This window comes from Anas acuta, chromosome 16 (assembly GCF_963932015.1).
Source record: "Anas acuta chromosome 16, bAnaAcu1.1, whole genome shotgun sequence".
NCBI classification, from domain to species: domain Eukaryota; kingdom Metazoa; phylum Chordata; class Aves; order Anseriformes; family Anatidae; genus Anas; species Anas acuta.
The window spans coordinates 4,162,135-4,181,268 of NC_088994.1; the positions used below are offsets into that span (position 1 = coordinate 4,162,135).

The 19,134-nt window shown below is 56.7% G+C and overlaps 1 protein-coding gene across 2 annotated transcripts in view; it reads right to left on the bottom strand.

The window, feature by feature from the left end:
- ACSS2 (acyl-CoA synthetase short chain family member 2) overlaps positions 1-10,316 on the bottom strand; it is a 31,140-nt gene extending 20,824 nt beyond the window's left edge. Inside the window, exons 1-2 of one of the 2 annotated variants that reach the window (XM_068700083.1) lie at positions 10,132-10,316; positions 9,825-10,020 (exon numbers count right to left, since the gene is read on the bottom strand). In XM_068700083.1, coding sequence (XP_068556184.1) covers positions 9,825-10,020; positions 10,132-10,255 — 320 coding nt within the window. In that variant the 5' untranslated portion in view covers positions 10,256-10,316. The remainder of the gene's footprint in view (positions 1-9,824; positions 10,021-10,131) is intronic. The other variant, XM_068700084.1, reaches the window with a different exon arrangement.
- Positions 10,317-19,134: the final 8,818 nt, after the last annotated feature.

Consider the following 19,134-nt stretch of genomic DNA (forward strand, 5'->3'; position numbering starts at 1 on the left):
TGCGGCCAGCGGGGCTCTCACCTGCTCGCAGCCTCCCCCGTGCCATCTGGCCCGGGAAGCAGTGTCCTGCAGGAGGATCTGGACGGCCCGGAGGCTTGGGAGAGCCACCGGGGCTAAAGGAGAGGCTGTTTCTCGCCCTGCACCCAGCCTTGCTCATCCCACGTGGCGCAGGAGGAGCAGAACCCGTTCAAGTCTCACTGCTTGCAAGAGCAGCCCAGGCTGAAGTGGAGGCCTGGGGAGGCTGTGTGAGCACTCAGAATGAGACAGCTTCGCTGGAAAAAGGAGGAGGCAATCGCTGGCACAGGGGTCATTCAATATGGAAATGCTCCTGAACACGCTGCTCCAAGCAGAAGTGTTTCCAGCAGGGCTCTGCACTCCAAGACAAAGCTGGGGAGCTCGAGCAGGTTTGCAAAAAGCACTCATGACAACGTTTCCTACAAGCAGGGCAGATCACCCACCCCAGCCACGCTCACCGGCCCTATCAGCCACCTCGGCGGTGGTGCATGGCAGGAAATAGCCAGCCGAGTTCTGGGAAGGCTGAAGGTTTCTACGAGAGGTTTGCCAGAAAGCTCAGCCTCCGCATTCCCTGCAGCCACACAGCTCCTGTTGCGTCACGGCACGGACCGAGAAAGAAGAAGTTGTGTAACGACAGAGCGTGGCCTGGGAGGGAGCGGGCGAGGGGCTCTCAGCCTCTCCAAAAGCACTTGGCAGCGCTTCACGAGGAGGCTGCGAGGCAAACCCGGCAACAAATCCTGGGGAAAAGGAAAGACATACCCACCTCACACCACCATTTCTCAGATCCATGCAGTTAACTCAGAAACCCTACAATTTTCCACCCCAGCGCCCCCATACACACAGGTAGGATCCACAAAAACCCCACTGCCAGATCTGTCCCCGAGCCAAGCCTCTCAGCTGGAAGCTGAGCACACAGCCACGGAGAGCAGGTTCCTCCTGCTGCAGAGACACCCAGACAGGGCCAGCACACAGTGCCCAGGTGCTGTGCCAAAGCAGCACAAAGGAGCTCGTTTCCAGAGGGACCCCAGGCCACCACCAGCCTTCTGGTCGGGAAATCAGCCCGCTGGTGGCCTCTGGAAGCAGCCTGGAATGGAAACACCCAGCACCCTGCGAGGTTGCTAGTGTCCCACGGCAAAACCCAATCCATCTTGCTGTCCTTCCCTCACATTGGGGACATTCTCGGCTCCTCGCAGCCTTTCAGGAGCTGAACAGGCACCAGAGGCATCTCAAGGAATAATATTTATTTTTGCAGTCCAAACACCACTCGCCTCGCTGTGCCCTGAGCCGTGCCTGCAGCCCGAGGTGGACACACCATTCCCCACGCTTCTTCCCCTCATCCACCTGGCTGTGCAGATTTCCAAAATCCGCTCCAAGCCCCTTTCAGCAGGCTGCTCGGACAGCTCTGAAGGAGCCACCACCAACTCACGGCACTGTCGCTGTCAGCCAGCCAACAGCAGCAGGTGAGGAAAGCCGACGGACGGGGCTTGCACTGCTCCTGCTCCCACCTGACGCTCCAGGCACGTTTTCAGCACTGCCAGGCCCTGTTCAAGGAGGATCTGCTGCTGCCTTGGCACGTTTGCTCAAACAAGGCAGAGCTGACAGCCCCCCCAGACCCATCCCGGTGGTGCCAGCAGTCCTCCTGTGCTGATGGGAGGCCTCCTGCCCTGCAGCTTTGCTTGCTCCCTGCTTTTCTTCAGTAACCATCATGGAAGGAGAACATGCACTCACCCTAATTCAGTCCTTGAAGCGTTTTGCAGCACAAGACAGCCAGTGAAGGAAAAAAGCGATTGCTTATTGCCCGTTTTATTTCGGGCCAGCTCCATTTACCCCCAGAACAACGTGCCCGGGGATCGCAGGGTGGCAGCGCTCCTGGGCAAGGTCAGAGCTTGGCCGACCTCAGCCAGCGCCAGCCCCGCGTGCTGCAGCACAGCCAGCGGGACGCGGGAGGAAACATTTTGGATGTTTACCATAAGGAATATTGTCAGAGGAGCACGGACTATTTTTACCAGCCCAACAGGAGGGGAGCTTATTTCCAGCACGGCGCATCTGATGCCTTGTTTAAACAATTTGCAGCCGGGCTATGAAATGTGTCCTGGGTGAAGCTGGGGTAAGAAAACTCACCTACAGGCTGGGGAGCGCCCCGCTGGGGGAGTGGTGCAGCTCTGGGTGAGCACTGCTGGATTTTCCAGACACAGAAACACTGAAGGCCAAGGAAACGGGTTTCTGTGGGGCTCAGAGGACATCCACCAAGCCCATGATAAGGGGTCATGTCTCCAGTTTTGTTCAGGGGGTCGTGCCTCAAACCCCTGCAGGTGACAGGCAGATGTCACCTGCCTGCCCCCTCACCCTGTGGCACAAAAATCCCCCAGGGGCTGGGCAGCAGCACCAGGAGGGCTGAGCCAGCAGGTGTACGGACACAAAAAGGCAACCAGGAAGGGGCTGATCTCCCCGCGGGATTCCCCTGCCAGCAGGATGGGCTCTGACCCCGCAGGGAACTGCCCGGGCTCCTGACTTGGTCCCACACCACGCGCTGACACCTCCGAATGGCGTGCAGAAATGCAAAGGGAGACTGAGAGCCTGCCCCAGCACGGTGTGACAGCTCTGACACGGGACTGAACGGGGGGATGTCAGCTCCTTCTGCTGCTGAGAGCTGAGAGACTTCCTCAGTGCAGGGGTAAATGAGTGCTGCAGCCGCACAGCAAGCCCAGCAGGCACAACAAACGCAGCTCCCCATGAAAAACCCGCCGTGCTTGGAACAAGGACCTGCCTGAACTGCTTCTTGCAAAGCCTGAGCACTCTGCCTGCTCTCAGTGCCCCCACTCTGAGCAAGCTTCACCTGCTTCCAGCCTCGTTCCTTGCCTGCGTCTCTGCCTTTCACACGGCGGTGCTGGAGGAGAACACACAAACCGGCAGCCAAAATAATCAGGTTTTCCAGTCCAGTGAGCAAACTGAAGGCTCTGATCTTCCCTACAAAGGAGCATGCCCTCAGTCTGTACGGGAGGTCAGCATCCTCTGTCCGTGAACTCCATTTCTCCACCTGCAGCTTCAGCCCCTGCCAATACTCACAGCAGCCCTTGCGTAACCGCAGCGTCCCCCCAGAGGGGAGCAAACTATTCTGGAAACACCCAGGTGCCCACAGCATCTGCCAGAGCTGCAAGATGTGTGCTGCACAGGCTGTGAGAAAATCCAGGAGCTCCTGTCCTTCCCCGGGTAGTTATTGGGCAACCACACACCCAGAAGCGTGCAGAGAGGTGGCTTTGGGAAGGGTGCGAGCAGCGTTAGGGCAGAGGTACAAGGAACAGCTCCAGAATTACTGAGCGCCTTGTGCTGAGCTACAGCCAGACCCTGCCAGTGCAAAGATGAGCACGAGAGCAAGATACCAGCTAGCAGGACAGAAGCAGCCGCAGGTCTCGCTGCAGCACTGTGAGCAGCGGGATGCTCACAGCCCCTTGGGCAGGACCCCATTAGGGGAAGCCCCAGCACCAACCAGGCAGAGCCAGGCCCCGGCCTTCATCTCAGCAGCAGGAGGTGCTGGGGGGACGTGAGCCTGGCCAGAGTGGAGAGCAGTAAGTGGGGAACCTGCTGTGATCCTGGGAGAGGAAGCAAAGAGCACGGTTAAATCAGCTTGATTAGGCAGCCCTCCTTCTACCCGTGGCTAAATGAGCCTCTTGATTAATATCTCGCAGGAAACCTCACGAAGGCTGCCTGACGGCTCTGTCCACACACTCACCACCACTGCAGCGAGCCCCAGCAGGGCAGCACGCAGCCCCTGTCCTCACAGCAGCACAGGGAGCTCACCCCGACCCCGGGGGACACAGGGCAGCTCACCCCGCTGCTCCCCAGCACCGGGCAGAGCCCCGGCAGCAGCCCTGCAGCTCCAGGCAGGTTCCTGCAGCCCCCTAATCCTGGGCACTCCCTGACACCCAGCTCGTTTCTCTGTCAAATGCTTCCTGGCTATTCCTTCACCTTGGTACGGACACGGACTGCAGCCCTGCCAGCAGCAGCTACAGCAGCTCGGACAGCCCAAAAGCCAGCTGCCCTGCTCAGCTCCCAAGCAGGAGATGTTGCTCCTACAGCCCCACTCCTTGCAGCTCAGCCCCAGAACAATCACACCCGTGCTGCGCACAGGCTCCCTTTTGTTAAAAGGGGAGAAAAAGCCCCATTCTGCCAGCCTGGGCCTCGCCAGCTGCTGCTGCAGCCCGAGAAGTCCTTGGGCATTGCTGTGCCCCCACACCGCTGCCAGCAGCTGGAGACCTCCCAGCAGGAGCAGCACGGGCTGAGAGCACATCCCAGTGCACATCCCGAGGGGGACACGGCTCTGCAGAAGGAGAAGGGGGCTTGGGATCTCAGAAATGTACAAAGCATCCTTCCCAGCACCTCTCAGCCATCTGGCACATGCACCTGGTGGGGACAAGGAAGCAAAGCTTGACAAGCCTGCCCTCAGAAGGGAGCAGCCCTGCTGTGCCTGCAGGCTGGGAGCGCGGGGCTCCAGCACTGACCCACGGCACCCAGGGGGGCACAGCCTGAGCATCACTCCTGGGGCTGGAAGGGACAGCAGCAGCCCGAGGAAAGCATTTTGCTGTTCTCACACACTCAGCTCATCCTTTGGCAAGCTCTCTTAGGAGGAAACTTCCTCAGACTTCACCAGAAACAAAGAGGATGTAGGACACAACACAGTAAGCGTGAGCCATCAACAGAACCACTCAGGACACAGCCACCTCAGGGTATGAGAGCAGCAAGCTGGCCAGTGCCAGAGCTCAGCACAAACACACACAGCCCCCAGAAACAAGCCCCACACCCCAACCAGTGTTTGTCATCCCCTTGGGTCAACCCCTTGTGCAGGTCTCAGGAGGCTGCCCCAAGGCACCTCCATCTCTCAGCATCTCTCAGCACAGCAGCCACGGCACAAACCACACCCTGTGCCTGTACTTGCACCAGGACAGGAAGGATCCCAAAGAAATCAGGAAAACCCACCCCCTCCTCGACACCTGGAGGCATCTGACCTCCTTCCTTTAACACCAGGCTCCTGCTGCCGCTCCCCACAGCCCCCACCCCGCAGAGCAGAGGTGTCCTGGTGGAAGGACGAGGACCCTTGATCCCAAGGGCTCCGGTGCAGCTGCTGCAGAATTTTGTAACACCCCTGCCATGCCCAAAGATGCCACGGGGCCCGCCAGCAGGCAGCTCTGCTTGCTGGGGTGGAAAGCCTGGGCTGTCGCTGCCCTTGGAGCACACAGATGTGTGCTTCACAGAGCAGGAGTACACTCGGTGCGTGTTATTACCTGGTCACCCCTTCCCCAGCAAGCATCCCCTCCAGCAGGAGGGAGCTGTGCAGAGCCTGGGTAACACCCCAAACACACAGAAACGTCCCCAAAACAGCCCATGCTGCTGCATCACCTGCCTGGATCCCTGTGCAGCAGCAGGGGGACAGCAGCACTGGGTGCAGCCGTTTGGTGGCAGCCACCCTTTGACTGCTCTCAGCAGCATGCAGGCACACGCCTGGAGGTGTGTGGCAGTAAACACAGCTTTCCCAGGGCTGATTTGATTATATATATATATAAATTTTCCCCCTTCAAACAAACTATGTGATTCAAGGATGTGCTTTCACTACCAGAAGAGTGTTGAAAGAGCCTGTGTCACTCAAGTATGACAAATCATCCAGGAAGTTACCAAAGAAGAGTCAGTTTGGCACAGACTTTCGGATGTCCTGAGGCCAGTGGGAGTAGAGAGCTGAGAGCATGGTGTAGAAGCTGGCTATGATTAAGCACCTCTGAACCCCTTGGTGTTAACAGCCACCATCCTCAGTCACTGCAACCATGTACATGGCAGTATTGGAACACTGACACCTGTGGAGTTATCTGAAGGAAGAAAAGAAAAACAAAAACCCACACCGGGTTCTGGAGGCAAAGCACTCATTGCCTTAAACTCAGCAGTTTAAAGGCAAGCTCATTCCTGCAAGCAAAAGAGATCCAGATCTGTGCAGAAATGCAACTTAAGTACAGCTTCATTTTTGGCTTAGAGATAGCTCACCCCAGAATCAAGCACCCCATGAGCTGTGGGCTGCCCCTCTGCTAACAGCCACCAGACCAAGGGCACAGCAGGGGCGACATCGTCCCACCGGGCCCCAGCAGCACGCTCACACCGCACAGCATTCAGCTTCGGCTGAGCACTGAGCTACAGAGGACAACCTGTGTCCTCTCGGGAAGGCTGCTGCCAAAAAAAAACCACAAAACTATTTCCAGTTTCCTAAAAAAAAATAAAATAACCAGGGAGTAGTGTTTTGCTTTCCAGTTGATTTCATTTTACTTAAAACCATTCTCTACGTTTATTTCTTACAGAAAGATTTATTGGAAGAAGTCTTATGACTACAATCCCCCCGAATCCTTTTCTACATTTAGAAAAACAGCTTCATTTTATCCTTGCATGTTATGTTTGCTCAAGACCCAGATTGGAATCAATTAGCAGTTATTCTCTCCTTTAAATAAAGCTGCAGCGAGCTCTGGCCGCCTTCGCTACCCTTTGCTTCTCCTTTCTAAATGCATTACTCCATACAGAAACACAACGAAGGAAAAAAACTTTCATTCTTCCAAAGCTGGCAGAAGCCAGCACCCTGCTAAACCCATGCACCAAGGCAACAGGGAAACAAAAAGCAGCACGCTGAGCTCCATCTCCTGCCCCCTTGTCCCACCAGGGCTGCAGCTGGGCTGCCTGCTTTGGGAAACAGAGCTCAGAAGTGGGTGCTTCAGCTGTGCCCAGCTCACACAGGCAGCGTGCTTCCCCTACGTACCTCTGCGCCCCAGAGCCTAATTAGCAGGACTGTGGCAGAGCTCCCTAATGGGTGCTTGGCTTCTTGAATTCCCACCTGGTTATATTTTTACCTCCACAGCCTCACCAGGCAGACATTTACTCTAGATCATTAACAGGCGTTTCACAGACGTGAGGGTTTGTCCGTGCACTGCCCCAAGCCCCGTGCAGATGCCCTGCCCCAGCTGGCCGTGCAGTGCCCCCGAGTGCCAGGGCAGGTAGGTACCTGAGTACCTGCAGTGTTATTGCCTTCAGACTTCCCCCACAGTGATGAAGGAGATGTCACTTCTCAGGCCAACACTTTAGCAGAAACTTTTCCTGGCTCTCCGGTTCCTTTTTAGACCACGTCAGCAATACCAAGCAGAAAGAGGAATCAAAAGCAGCATGGGCAGAAATACTGGTAACGATCGCAAGCAGCAGGAGATAGCGCAGTGAAGTGGGCAGAGAAACACCATCTCCTACAGCTCAGGGGGGTCATTTTAACTCAGCAGCTCTAACTGCACCCAGGGGTGATACCACAGCAGAGACACCTACGTACAAGTCCCAGAGCACGAAGCAATCTCATGGACCGTCCTCTGTGCCAACAGAGCAGCCCCATGCCTGAGCCACACAGCTCGCCAGTGAACCTGATGACAGCACTGCTCCAAGAGCCTGGTGGCCAACGCACATCCCTGGGCTTAGATCCTCCAAGCAGGGCTGAGCTGTGCCCTCTGGGACTGGCAGGGGTACAGGAACCTTCAAAGCGGCTTGGTGAGAGCCCATGGGGATGAGCTGCCAGCTCCTTCCAGCCCGTGCCAAACTTAGCACGGCCACAGCGAGCTGCTCTAACTTCTGTCAGGACACATTTCTCCTCAGACACACTCAGCCATGCCTGGAAATGCCATTCATTCTCCTGCTTTCTCTCTGAAAGCAAAGACCACGGCCTCGCATCTTTTCAAAGCTCTCATACAGCTGGGGCACTCAGGGATACCTCAGGGTCGTCTCAGCCCCTTCTCCTACCCAGCTCTACAGACATCCTTAGAAGCAAGGAGGTGGCCAAGGCACTTCAAAAACCCAACTTTGTCCTAGGAAACCTCTTTGGCTTGCAGAGGCACTCATTCCTCTTCTGACCTTTCAACCAGTCTGACAAGTCTCAAGTGTTTTTAGAAAGCCAGGCTCATTCAACAGAGTTTTTAAAAGGCAAAATGTGGAAGGACAAGATGACAACAAGTATATTTTGTTACTGAAGATGAAAGCGTGTGTCCAGAGAGCCATGTGCATGTTCCCAGGAGAGTGATTTTACAGTTACCAACCCTTAGCCCTGCTCCTTGCACCACAAGCCTGCAGGTCAGCGCTGCACACAGTGTTCAGTGTGCCTCCTCCACCCCTTGCACTATTACCTCCACAGCTGACAGCCCCAGACACCCCAGCACCAGCCTCAGAATCAGTCATTCGTGACAGACCCCAGAGTCTATCCCAAAATTGTCATGGAAAACTGCCTGCTGCGGATGAAGACAGACTCATTTTAGCATTGTAAACACCACAACTGACACCCACCAGTGGCACTGCAAGTATTGCTCAGCACCAAACACCCTGCTAAGGCTGCCAGGAAAGCTAACAAGAAAAGCCTTCGCTAAGACAAAATTAGAGCTGTAGGCTGCTGCCGAACTGCCACAAGGAGATTTACGTGCAAGAAGAAGGATGCTCTGGCTGCTCAGGAGCCTGCCAAATGGTGCTGTTTGCTGCCACACCTTTACCAGAATGAGTTTACAAAGGCGTTTTCATTCAGAAGTAGAAGTCATTTTTACAGCTGAGTGAGCTGGCACATGTGTTTGACTAGCAGGGAAGTAAATACTTCCCACCATTTCACCTGTGTACTGTCATCACTAGGATTATTTGCTGGGCAGTAAGTGCAATTTTCTTTCGCTGAAGCAGCGGTTGGATGGATAGGAACAGCTTTCACAAACCCAGTTTTACAAATGCAGCCACAACAACACTTTATGAGCGTGTTTCTCTTTGCAGTAGAGTAGCCACAAACCACCTGAAGGTAACAGCCACACATGGTGGGGACGACTCTTCAGCTGCACCCAATTACTTCGAGAAGGCCCGCTGATCACCATCACAGCACCTGGTGCTTTTTGCTTTAGCGAGGGTAAGACTTCCACAGCAGCCCCTCTGAAGGGACTCAGATTAACCCAAATTACTGCATCCTAACAAGCTGTATATGCTTCATTTTGATTCTGCATTGCCCCATGCAGTCGGGGAAACACAGATGCAGAGTAAACACACACTAATTGGAGGGAGCAGCCAAACAGGGGTGGGCAAGGCACTGCTCTCAACCTGGGGACACAGCTGTGATGCCAGCTGAGCTCCTCCTGCAGTGGAGCAGTGGTTCTAGATTTCACGTATCACTAGAGAAGCTTGTTTGGTATCAATATGAAAAATTCAGCTCCACAGAGCTTTTTAAACCATGAACTACTCCAGGGGGTAGAAAAAAATACAAGCACGTTCAGATAAGCCTGGAAGTTAGCTGTTCTTCCCAAAGGTAAGGTCTGAAAAGCCAGCCTTTCGGACAGCATCACAACATCACATGTGCTCGAGTGCAAGGAGTCGATACAGAAGGTTTGGGAAAGTGCCTTTCTGCCACCAGAATGGAAGCCTGCCAGACCCACAGAACACAGCAACAGGCTTAATTTGCTTTCTGACCGTGGATGTTGGCTGTTCCTCACCCTGTTTCTTCCACCCCTGTTTCTTCCCACTCCCCAGGGGCGTTGTGGCACCTGCCAGGAGCACACCCGGTGGCTCGCAGCAGGGGCAGCCCGGGACAGCCAGGACCCCCCGGCACCACCCCGTGCTGGGCAGCACAGCTCGGCCACACCAGCAAGCAAACACCTGCTGTACCTGTGCCAAGATTAAAGCCTCTCAGGTTTTATCATGTTTTAATTCACCTCGACAGCAATCCACACCGGTTGCACGCTCCTGCATTATGCTCACACACATCCCACATCACAATAAAAACGGGTATTTACCAGTAAAAAGCGACCTTGTTGCCGAGCTTCTTCTCGCCGACATTCCTATCCAGGAGGTTGTAGCAGATGTTGGTCGTCGCCCCCTTCATCCACTCGATGAAGATCTTCCCCTTGGTCACATCGAAGTTGTACTTGAGGAAGGGCCCCGGGTGCTGGCGCTTCCAGTAGAACTCCTTGGCGATGTCGCCCCAGAACTCTGCAACGCCAGAGCCCGATGTTAAAAACAACCGGACCGCAGCGCGGCCGCCCCCTCCCGCTCCCCCCTCACCGAGGCCGCAGCCCCCGGGTCCCGTCCCCGTCCCCTCACCCTGCGGCTCCTCCACGGAGCGCTGGTAGAGGCGCTCGTAGTGGGGCAGCGAGGGGACGTGAGCCGCCGGCAGCAGCTCGGGCCGCGGCGGGTAGAGCCGGGCCTGCTCCTCGGGCTGCACCATGGCGGGCGCCGCCGGCTCTGAGCGGGAGGGCGCCGCCGAGCCCGCTTCAAAGCGGCGCGGAGCCGGGGGCGGGGACCGGCAACGGGGACGGGGACGGGGACGGCGGCGGGGACCGCCCCGCACCGCCCCTCAGCCCCCGCCCGCAGCCCCGGGGCCGGCGTGGGCAGAGTGCGGTCGCCCGCAGGCGGCTTGGTGGCCTCCCGTCAGCCGTGTGGCCCCGTTAGTGGTGTCTCCTGACAGCCGTGTGCCCCTGTCATGAGCTGTGCCCCTGTCATGGGCTGTGTCCCCGTCAGCCGCTATGTCCCTGTCAGCCATGTCTTCCCGTCAGTGGAGCCCACCCAGTCAGCCGCGTCCCCCTGTCACTGCTGTCCTCTCACGAGTGTCATCCCCCCACGCCATCAGTGTGCCCCCCGTTAGCAGTGCTGTCCCCTCAGCGCCATCTCTGCCATCAGCAGTGTCCCCACGAGCCGTGTCCCCTCAGGGCCAGGTCTCTCCTTGCCAGGCACAGGGTGCTGTGGCTGAGAACCCCCTTCACCCACCCCAAATCCTCCTTCACCCACCCCAAATCCTCCTCCAGCTACCCCAAAAGCACTCAGAGGACAAGCCCCTGAGCAGCCTGTGCTGGAGCAGAAGGTTGGACCCAGTGTACCCTGAGGAACCAGTCTGATTCTCTGCTCTGAGGGATTGGAGCTTGTGCCTACCTCAGTAGATCCATTCTCAGCTCAATCCTTAATATTTCCTGCCTTGAGCTGGGATGTTCTGATTGCATTGCTCGTGTAGGCTCTCAAAACCTTGAAGGTCCCTTCTGCAGTGAGGAATACCATCCCTCCGAGACAGCTCCACCGTGTCTGTGGAGCCATTCCCTCCGGAGACATGGGCAATTTCTGTGGTAGTTTGGGCTGGGGGCCAGGAGCACTCAGAAGATAAAAATCCAGAATCTCGAACTTGGCACGTATTCCTGTCAGCAATTAGCTCCAGCCTATTCTGGGATCCTTGCTGTTTTCCATGTTTTACGCACTCCCTGGGAGTATCGTGTTGCTGTATGCTACAGGAACACAAACCCACAGCTTCCCAGCCCAGGCTCCCTGCACAGGCAGATGTGACACAGATACGGCCAAACTCTGCGAGGTGTCTCCTGCACCAGCCAGCACTATTGTTTCCTCCGAGCTCCCTATTACAAAAAGATGTTTCTGGAGAAAAACTGAATTCATCCCTGCAACCTGGGCACCCTGGCATGGGTGTTTTAGGAGCTATGGGAATTATGACATCCCATGGAGTTGTGGGCCAGGCAGAGCCCCAGGAGCTCTGGGGTACACATTGCACATTGTTCAGCTGCTCCAGCTGGAAAGTGCACTGGTCCTGTCCTGCAAAGAGGGCCAGTGTACCCCATTTACACTTAGCCCGACACTTCCAAAGTCCTTCAGAAGCCACCTCACACCACACCTTTGTCATTATGAACTGCCAGCCCTCAGTATTAGCAGCCTCGGTCTGGAGGATTTTGCATTTACAGGCAGGGCTTGGTGGTTTCCTAACGAACCTCCAGGTGCCCTGACACTGCAGGAAGAAGTGCTTTGCAGGTTTATTTGCCCAGCTGAAATGCTCCACCAGGCTCCGTGACAGCATGATTTCTCATAAGGAACTGCTGCCTGCTGTGGGCAGGATGTACAGAGCCCCGAGGCTGGGCAGCGCCGTGCCCCAGCTGTCTTCCATCCGGCATTGCCCGGCATGGGCTGCCACGGCTGGAGGAGTTGTTGTGCTGCAGCTGTGGCCAAGAAGCTGCGTGACGGGGAGCAATCACTTCTCGCAAACCACCTGCAAGGAGGAAAACTGAGAATAGCCTCCTGGGCACATTTTCCCATGCTGTCTCACAGGAGCCCGATAATTCTCCAAATGCCTGTGCGCAAGGCTGGGAACCACATTGTTGTATGGACAGCACCATGGCATAGACATGACCCTTCCCAAACTTTCATTTCAATGGTCCACAGCCAAAATATGGACATGTCCTGGCCTCCCTGCAGTGATTTCTTGCTGTGTGACCATACTTTGCTGCTCCAGCTCCCTCTGCCCCAGCACAGCTTGCATCCAGCTGGGCTCCTGCCCTGGAGCTTGGTGGGGCTGGGAGCTGCAGGGTGTGCTTAGAGCTCGGCTCCCAGCTCTGCTCCTGACTCACCAGGAAACCCCAGGAAATCAGCTTCGCTTTGGGCCCTTCACTTCCTCTTCCTGTAAAGGAAAAAAAGCACATAAATAAGACACATTAATGTTACGTGGTGCCTTGCTCGCACGGTCTGCAGGGGTGCTCTGCCAGCAGCCTTTGCGTGCAGCTCCCACCACAGCTCAGTGGTGGCTGTGGGACACTTTCCTCCATGGTCCCTGACATGCAGAACCTCAGTCCTGGAGATCCTGGAGGGGGAAAAGAGAAACTGGGATAACAGAAAATGAGGCCTCATGTATGAAGCAGTGCATGGGAAGCATCTCTGCGTGGGGAACTTGTGTTAACTGGGACAAAGCCGTGCTTCAGGAGAACAGCTGGCTGCCTGACCCGGGTGGCTCCAGCCAGGATTGTGGGGTTGCCCTTCTTGCTGGTCTAATTACCCAGAAATGGGTGGGACACACATCCTCATTCTTGCAAACAACCAAGCATATCAGATCTGGGGTAACACGAAACAAGCAGCATTCTCCGCCCTCCACCCGTCATCCTCCTTGCTTCATCCAAGCTCCCTGTCACTCTAAAATCTGCTTGCTGGTAAAGGCATGTCAGCTAGCAGCAGTTAAAACTCCGTAATCTGTTGGGTGCTCACTGCTGGTACACCAAAAGGGGCTCCCCATGTTCCTCACCCCCTCTGCCACCACGAGGACCCTGCTGAGGCACATCGCAGGGCTGCTGTGTTGTGGTCCTCCTGCAGGAGTGCACGACTGGGTGCCCTGTGCTCGGGGTGAGGCTCCGCTGAGTGTGAGATCTGCACAGGGCATGGTTTGGGTCAGCTCTGGGGTATTCTGGGGGTCAGGTCCTTTCGGGACCAGCTCTGAGCAAAAGCCATGAGAGGGTCTCTTCTGCAGCTGGATGTCTTGTCTTCTTCGCCAAAACGTTGGTGTGCAGGATGCAGCGCAGCAGAAAGGGAGCAGCTCTCAGCCGTGGAGGCAGCGACCCAGGGAGGCACTGAGGTGTCTGAGCAGCACCGAGGTCACCAACCTTCTCTCCTGCTGGCTGTCCGCTTGTCCCAGAGCTCCCGGCCAGGCCAGCCTGGATCTGGGACAGGAGAAAAGGGACCACGCCACACTGTGACAGCCCTGGGGCTGTGCCACCAGCGTTCCCCTTCTCCCCTTGCTCCATCTCGTTTACATCCCCCTCCCAGCTGCTGCACGCACGGATGCCACCGTGTCACTCAGTGGTGCCACCTCCTTGGAGCAGCACCCTGGGGGCTGTGAGGCCACAGCAAGCCAGCAGAGCTGGGGTGGGGGCACATGGCCGGGCCGTGGCTCTTCCACTGCTGTTTCCCACACTGATTTTCAGCACAGGGCCAGGCTGGGCAGCCCTTCACGCGTGCTGAAGGGCTCAGCACATCGCTGCAGTGGGGTTAAAGGCTGGAGCGTGCGCATTTTGCCACAGAGCTAACTCCTCTGCATTGGCTGCAAAAGGAAATTTTAATCAGCTCCACGATAACAGGCTGTTGGTCCTGCTGGGAGTTATCAGTGCCTTTGTTTGTAAATGGAGCTGCTTGATACCGCTGCGGCTCTGGGCACGGCTGCAGCCCTTGGGCTCAGCAGCCCCCTCCTGCTGCTGGTCTGGGGAGCAAAAATGAGCCCAGCTGGGCAGGATCAGGCCCGAGCCATCCCATTCCTGCCTCTGCTGTCACAGGGAGACAGACTGCTGAATTTCAGCCTGTTTCAAGCTTCAAAAGGAAGCTGATGAATATCAGAACCTGGTAATTTAGCCTCTGCAGAGCACCACAATATATTCATAATCATTTTGCATGTAGATGAGCTAATAATGCAATCATGGTTATAAATCCAACCCAGGAGATGCATTACTGCTGTTCGCCTGAGCTTTATGAGTGATCGAGCCAAAGGACAATGTCTGTCTGTCTCCTAGATGGGGCCAATTAACCTTATAAAGATGCTCTCCCCTCTCACAGCAGCTTGTTTGTTTACTTGGGCGCTGCCGCCTGCTGCTATTTTCCATCTGGAAGATGGGATAGTGTTGGTGAGAGATTCGGCAGAGACCAGGGGTAAAGAGAAAATGAAACCAGGCTCAGGAGAGACAGTGCCTCAATCAGCAGCACGTTAGAGAGGTTGGGGTTTAATAGCTGCTTTCCCCTGAAGGACAGCTGTCCCAGAATTGGCGTCCCAGAACTCCAGAGAGTGTCCTTGCCCGGTCATAAATGCAACCACATTTTTTTTTTTTTTTTTTTTTTTTTTTTTCCCCTGTGCATTGGGCTGCAGGGACAGCTGAGCTTGGGCGTGAGCGACCTCTGCGAGCTCCTGCTTGGCTTGGCAGCAGGAGCGCAGGCAGCGCGGGAGCGGCGTGCCCTCTGCTGCTGAGCTGCCAGCCCTGCAGGGGCCGTGGTGGCACGGGCACGGGACCCTCGGTGCCAGCACTGCAGGCTCTGCAGTGGCAGTGAGGTGGCTCTGCCACGCTGGCAACGCATGGCCCACGGTGCCAGTGATGCAGCCTCCAGGCATGAATTCACGGCAGCCACGTGGGGCTGCAGAGGAAGGCAGGGAGCACAGCGGGGCTCTGTGCGCCCTGGGGCACCCGGGTGGGGATGCTGCAGTCCCTGAAGCAGCAGCAGGGCCCTCTGTTGCATGACATCCTCCACAGCCCTTCCCTGTGGCACTGCAGCCTCCCTGCACCCATGGCAGATTGGGGACAGGCAGCAGCGATGTCCTCTGGACCCCAAAACCAGGCTCCAGGCATTGCTCACCATGGCTTCAGCTGTGCCCTGCCTGCGTGTGGGCACTGGGGAACTCCCCCTGTGCCACCATCCACCCGGGGTTCAGGGTCTCCGCAGGGTCAGGCCAGCACTGTGAGGTGGGGCCTGTGCCCTTCATCGCCCGGGACCTTACAAAGCCACGGGAGCTGTGTCTGCAGCGTGGTCGGTGTCCCCAGGGGCTGCAGCAGGCAGGGGCCAAGCAGCAGAGGGAACAGGAGAGGCAGCGCCGGAGGTACGCCGCTGCTCAACACACCGGTGAGAAGATGACTTGGAGGCAGCTTTTCTTTCTTTTTTTTTTTTTTTTTTCATAGAGATTTTTTTAATGTTTATTTTTAACAGACTTGTTTTAGATTTTTTTTTGTTTTCTACAATAATTCAATGTAAAAATCCCAGTACAATATACAACAGTTTGAACGGTTGGAATAAGAAATCCAGCTTGGGGAGACACGTAAGTTCAGCTAGTTTCTAACACAGGTAGCAAACTCCCTCCACCCTCCCCCAAACTCACCAGCCAGGAAGGCATTTGGATGGGAACGCTCTACAGATGTCACCCCCACCCCAGGACGCTGGCTGCCCTGTCCCTGCCCGTGTCGCAGGAGGACACAGCACATGGGACGTGGCATCCCTGTGGCATGGCTGGGAGCCCCCAACGTTGCAAGGCAAGGTCTGCAGTCAAGTGAGGCCGGCTGGCCCTTGTGCGTGAGTGGTGTAGGATGCTCTGAGAGGGCCCTCTGTGAAGGTCCCTCAGGGTCCGGGGCTCCCACGGGATGGAGGAGGGGTTTGTCCTCCCCGTGGCAGCAGCGCCAGCAGCCCCTTGCCCTGGTGCAGCCGTAAGGAGGCTGGAAGGGAAAGGCCATGTCCCTGCACGGCCCGGTCCGAGGGAAGGAAAAGGAGGAGATGCGAGGGGTCCTGGCTGTGGGGTCTGAGGGGTCATCTCAGGGGTACCTCCCTGGCCTGGGAGCTGGAAGTCTTTCAGGAAGCCACTTTGGCTTGGCTCATGGTGCTCAAGCAATGTGGGATGGTCCTGCTTGAGTAGCTTGGAGTGGTCCTGCTCAAGCTACGTGGGGTGGGCTTGCTTGAGCAACATGGGAAGGTCCTGCCTGAGCTACAGGGGATGGTCCTGCTCAAGCAGCCATGGGGTGGTCCTGCGTGAAGAGCATGGAGGGGTCCTGCTCATGCAGCCAGGGGTGGCTCTGAGCAGCATGGGGTGGTCCTGCTGGAGAAGCATGGAGTGGTGCTGCTCAAGCAGCCTGGAATGGTTCTGCTTAGGCAGCACAGAATGGTCCTGCAGGAGCAGTATGGGGTGGTCCTGCTGGAGAAGCATGGAGTGGTCCTGCCTGAGCACCATGGAGCAGCTGCAAGTGGCCAGGATGGTTCCTCGTGTCCTGCAGCATCCCAAGCACGGCACTCAAAGCCATGGGTTGTCCCTCTTGGAAACCCTCCACTGCTTGGAGAAGTCTCCTGCAGACGGGTGTGCTTCAAGAGCTCCCTGGTTCCAAAGGGTTATTGCTGATGCTGAATCAGGACACCAGTGACCAGTTCCATCTGCCCCAGCCCCAGGGATCTCCCACCCTGCAGGCTGGGCCCTTACCTCTGCTACGAATACGCCTCGAGCAGCAGGGATGGGGTGGGAGGCTGGTTCTCCATCCATCAGCCCCACACCCCATCCCCAGCGGTAGGGGCCCTTCCTGCTTGCAGGGGTGGCTGTGCTGGGGGTGGCTTTCCTGGGCTGGTAAGGGATGGGATACAAGGCACGGGAAGGAGGAGGAGAAATAGGCAGTAACAGCAGGGGCCAGACGGGCTGGGAATATGAGTGCTGGAAGAACAGAGGAGAGGAGGCAAGAGGTCAGGCTGGGAGTAGAGGGGAGGTCAGGATGGAGCTGGGAGGTGAAGGAGAATGAAAGGATGGCGAGGAAGGGAAAGGTGAGGTAAATGAGGATGGCTGGAGGTCAGGAAGAGGTGGAGGGGAACCCATGAGGTAGGTGGGACACGTGGAGAATGAGGGATGGGGAGATGGGGAGAGGTGGAAGAATGTACAAAAAAGACAGGGATCTGCTGGAAAGAGTCCAGTGGAGGGCCACAAAGATGGTACGGGGCCTGGAGCAGCTCCCCTGTGAGGAGAGGCTGAGACCTGGGGCTGGTCAGCCTGGAGAAGAGGACTGAGGGGGGATCTCATCAACGTGTATAAATACCTGTGGTGTGGGAGACCTCCTCTCAGTGGTCTGTGGGGACAGGACAAGGGGCGATGGCCACAAAACAGAGCCCAGGCAGCTCCGCACCAACATGCCAAAGAACTTCTGCATGGTGAGGGTGCCGGAGCGCTGGGACAGGCTGCCCAGGGAGGCTGGGGGAGCTCCTCCTCTGGAGATATTCACGGCCCAGCTGGGCACCTCCCTGGGCAGCCTGCTCTAGGGAACTGCTTTGGTGGGGGGTTGGACCCGGTGATCTCTGGAGGTCCCTTCCAACCCCTACAGTTCTGTGAACAGTGCAACTGGGAGGTGAATGACAGCCAGGGATGGTGAGCTGGCTGGAGGTCAGGTGTGAGGAGAAAGGCAACGGCAAGAGCTGAAAGTGCATGGGAAGGGATGGGGAATGACAGAAGGGGGAGGTTGGCAGGAGGGATGGAGGTGGAGGAAGAAGAGGTGGGAGATGGAGGATGAAGAAGGTATAGGAGATAGGGGAAAGCAGAGGAGGACAATGAGATACAGGAGATGAAAAGTGAAGGATGATGAAAAGAGAAAACAGGAGGTTGGAGGAGGATGAGGAGAACCAGGCAATTGGGAACTGGAAGAGGGGGAAGAACAGGCAAATGGTGGGAGGTGCTGGGGAACTGGGGAGAGCAGGAGGTGGAGGAGGATGGAGGTTGGCAAAATGATGGACAGTAGAGAAAGATGAGAGATAAGAGGAGATGAAGAGATGCTAGGTGGTGGAGGACAAGGAGGGAAGGAGAGATGGATGAAGAGGAGGGATGAGGAGACGGTGGGAGATGGAGGAGGATGAAAAGGAGATGGAGATGTTTAAGGGGTGGGGAAGACAAACTGGTGAGAGATGGAGGGGGACTGGAAATGTGGGTGTGAATGAAGAGGTTTGGGAAATGTTGACAACTGGAGGGACAGGGAAATAGTGGGAGGTGAGGATGGATTGGATGGGGAAGAGGATGGGGAGACAAGAGGCAGAAGATGATGAAGATGGGGAGAAGAGAAGTGGAAGAGGTTAAAGCAGGTTGCAGTGATGGTGGGAGTTCATGGATGACGAGAAGGGATGGCGAGATGTTGAGAAAAGGAGTAATACGAGAGGAAAAGACTGGAGGTGAAGCAGGGTGAGGACAGACAGGACAGGGTGGAAGTGGAGGAAGACGAGATTAGGAGATGGTGGGAGGCAGATGAGGATAACAAGGGATGGGATGCGATGGATGGTAGTGAAGCACGGCAGGGAAGGGTGCACCATGGGGTGATGGAGGGGCACAAGAAGGAAGGATGGGACACAGTGGGGGAGCGAGGAGCAGGGACAGAAGGGGTGGGACACAAAGGATGATGGAGGAGCAAAATGTGACACAGGAGGTGATGGAGGAGCCCAGGGAGGGACAGCTGAATGTAGTGAGCCTGGAGGAGGCTGGGACCTCCGGGTGACGAGGGGCACAAGGGTAGGAAGCCAGGGCAGTGATGGGGACACGGCCGGGCAGGATGGGACAGGGGAGGCGTGGGGAGCACCAGTGGCACGAGACCACCACGGAGCTGTGAGGAGCCCACGTGGGGTGAGAGGCCACGGAGGGCGATGGCAGGGAAGCCACAGCGGCGTGGCAGAGCTGGGGTCAGCACACGGGGATGGGGCGAGGAGGGGACACCGCGTGCAGGCAGCTGGCAGGGACGGGGTCTGGGGGCACCCCACAGCCAGGGGCCACCTTGCGCTCCCCTCCGCAGCCCGGGAAAGCGGCGCTGAGGGTGCAGG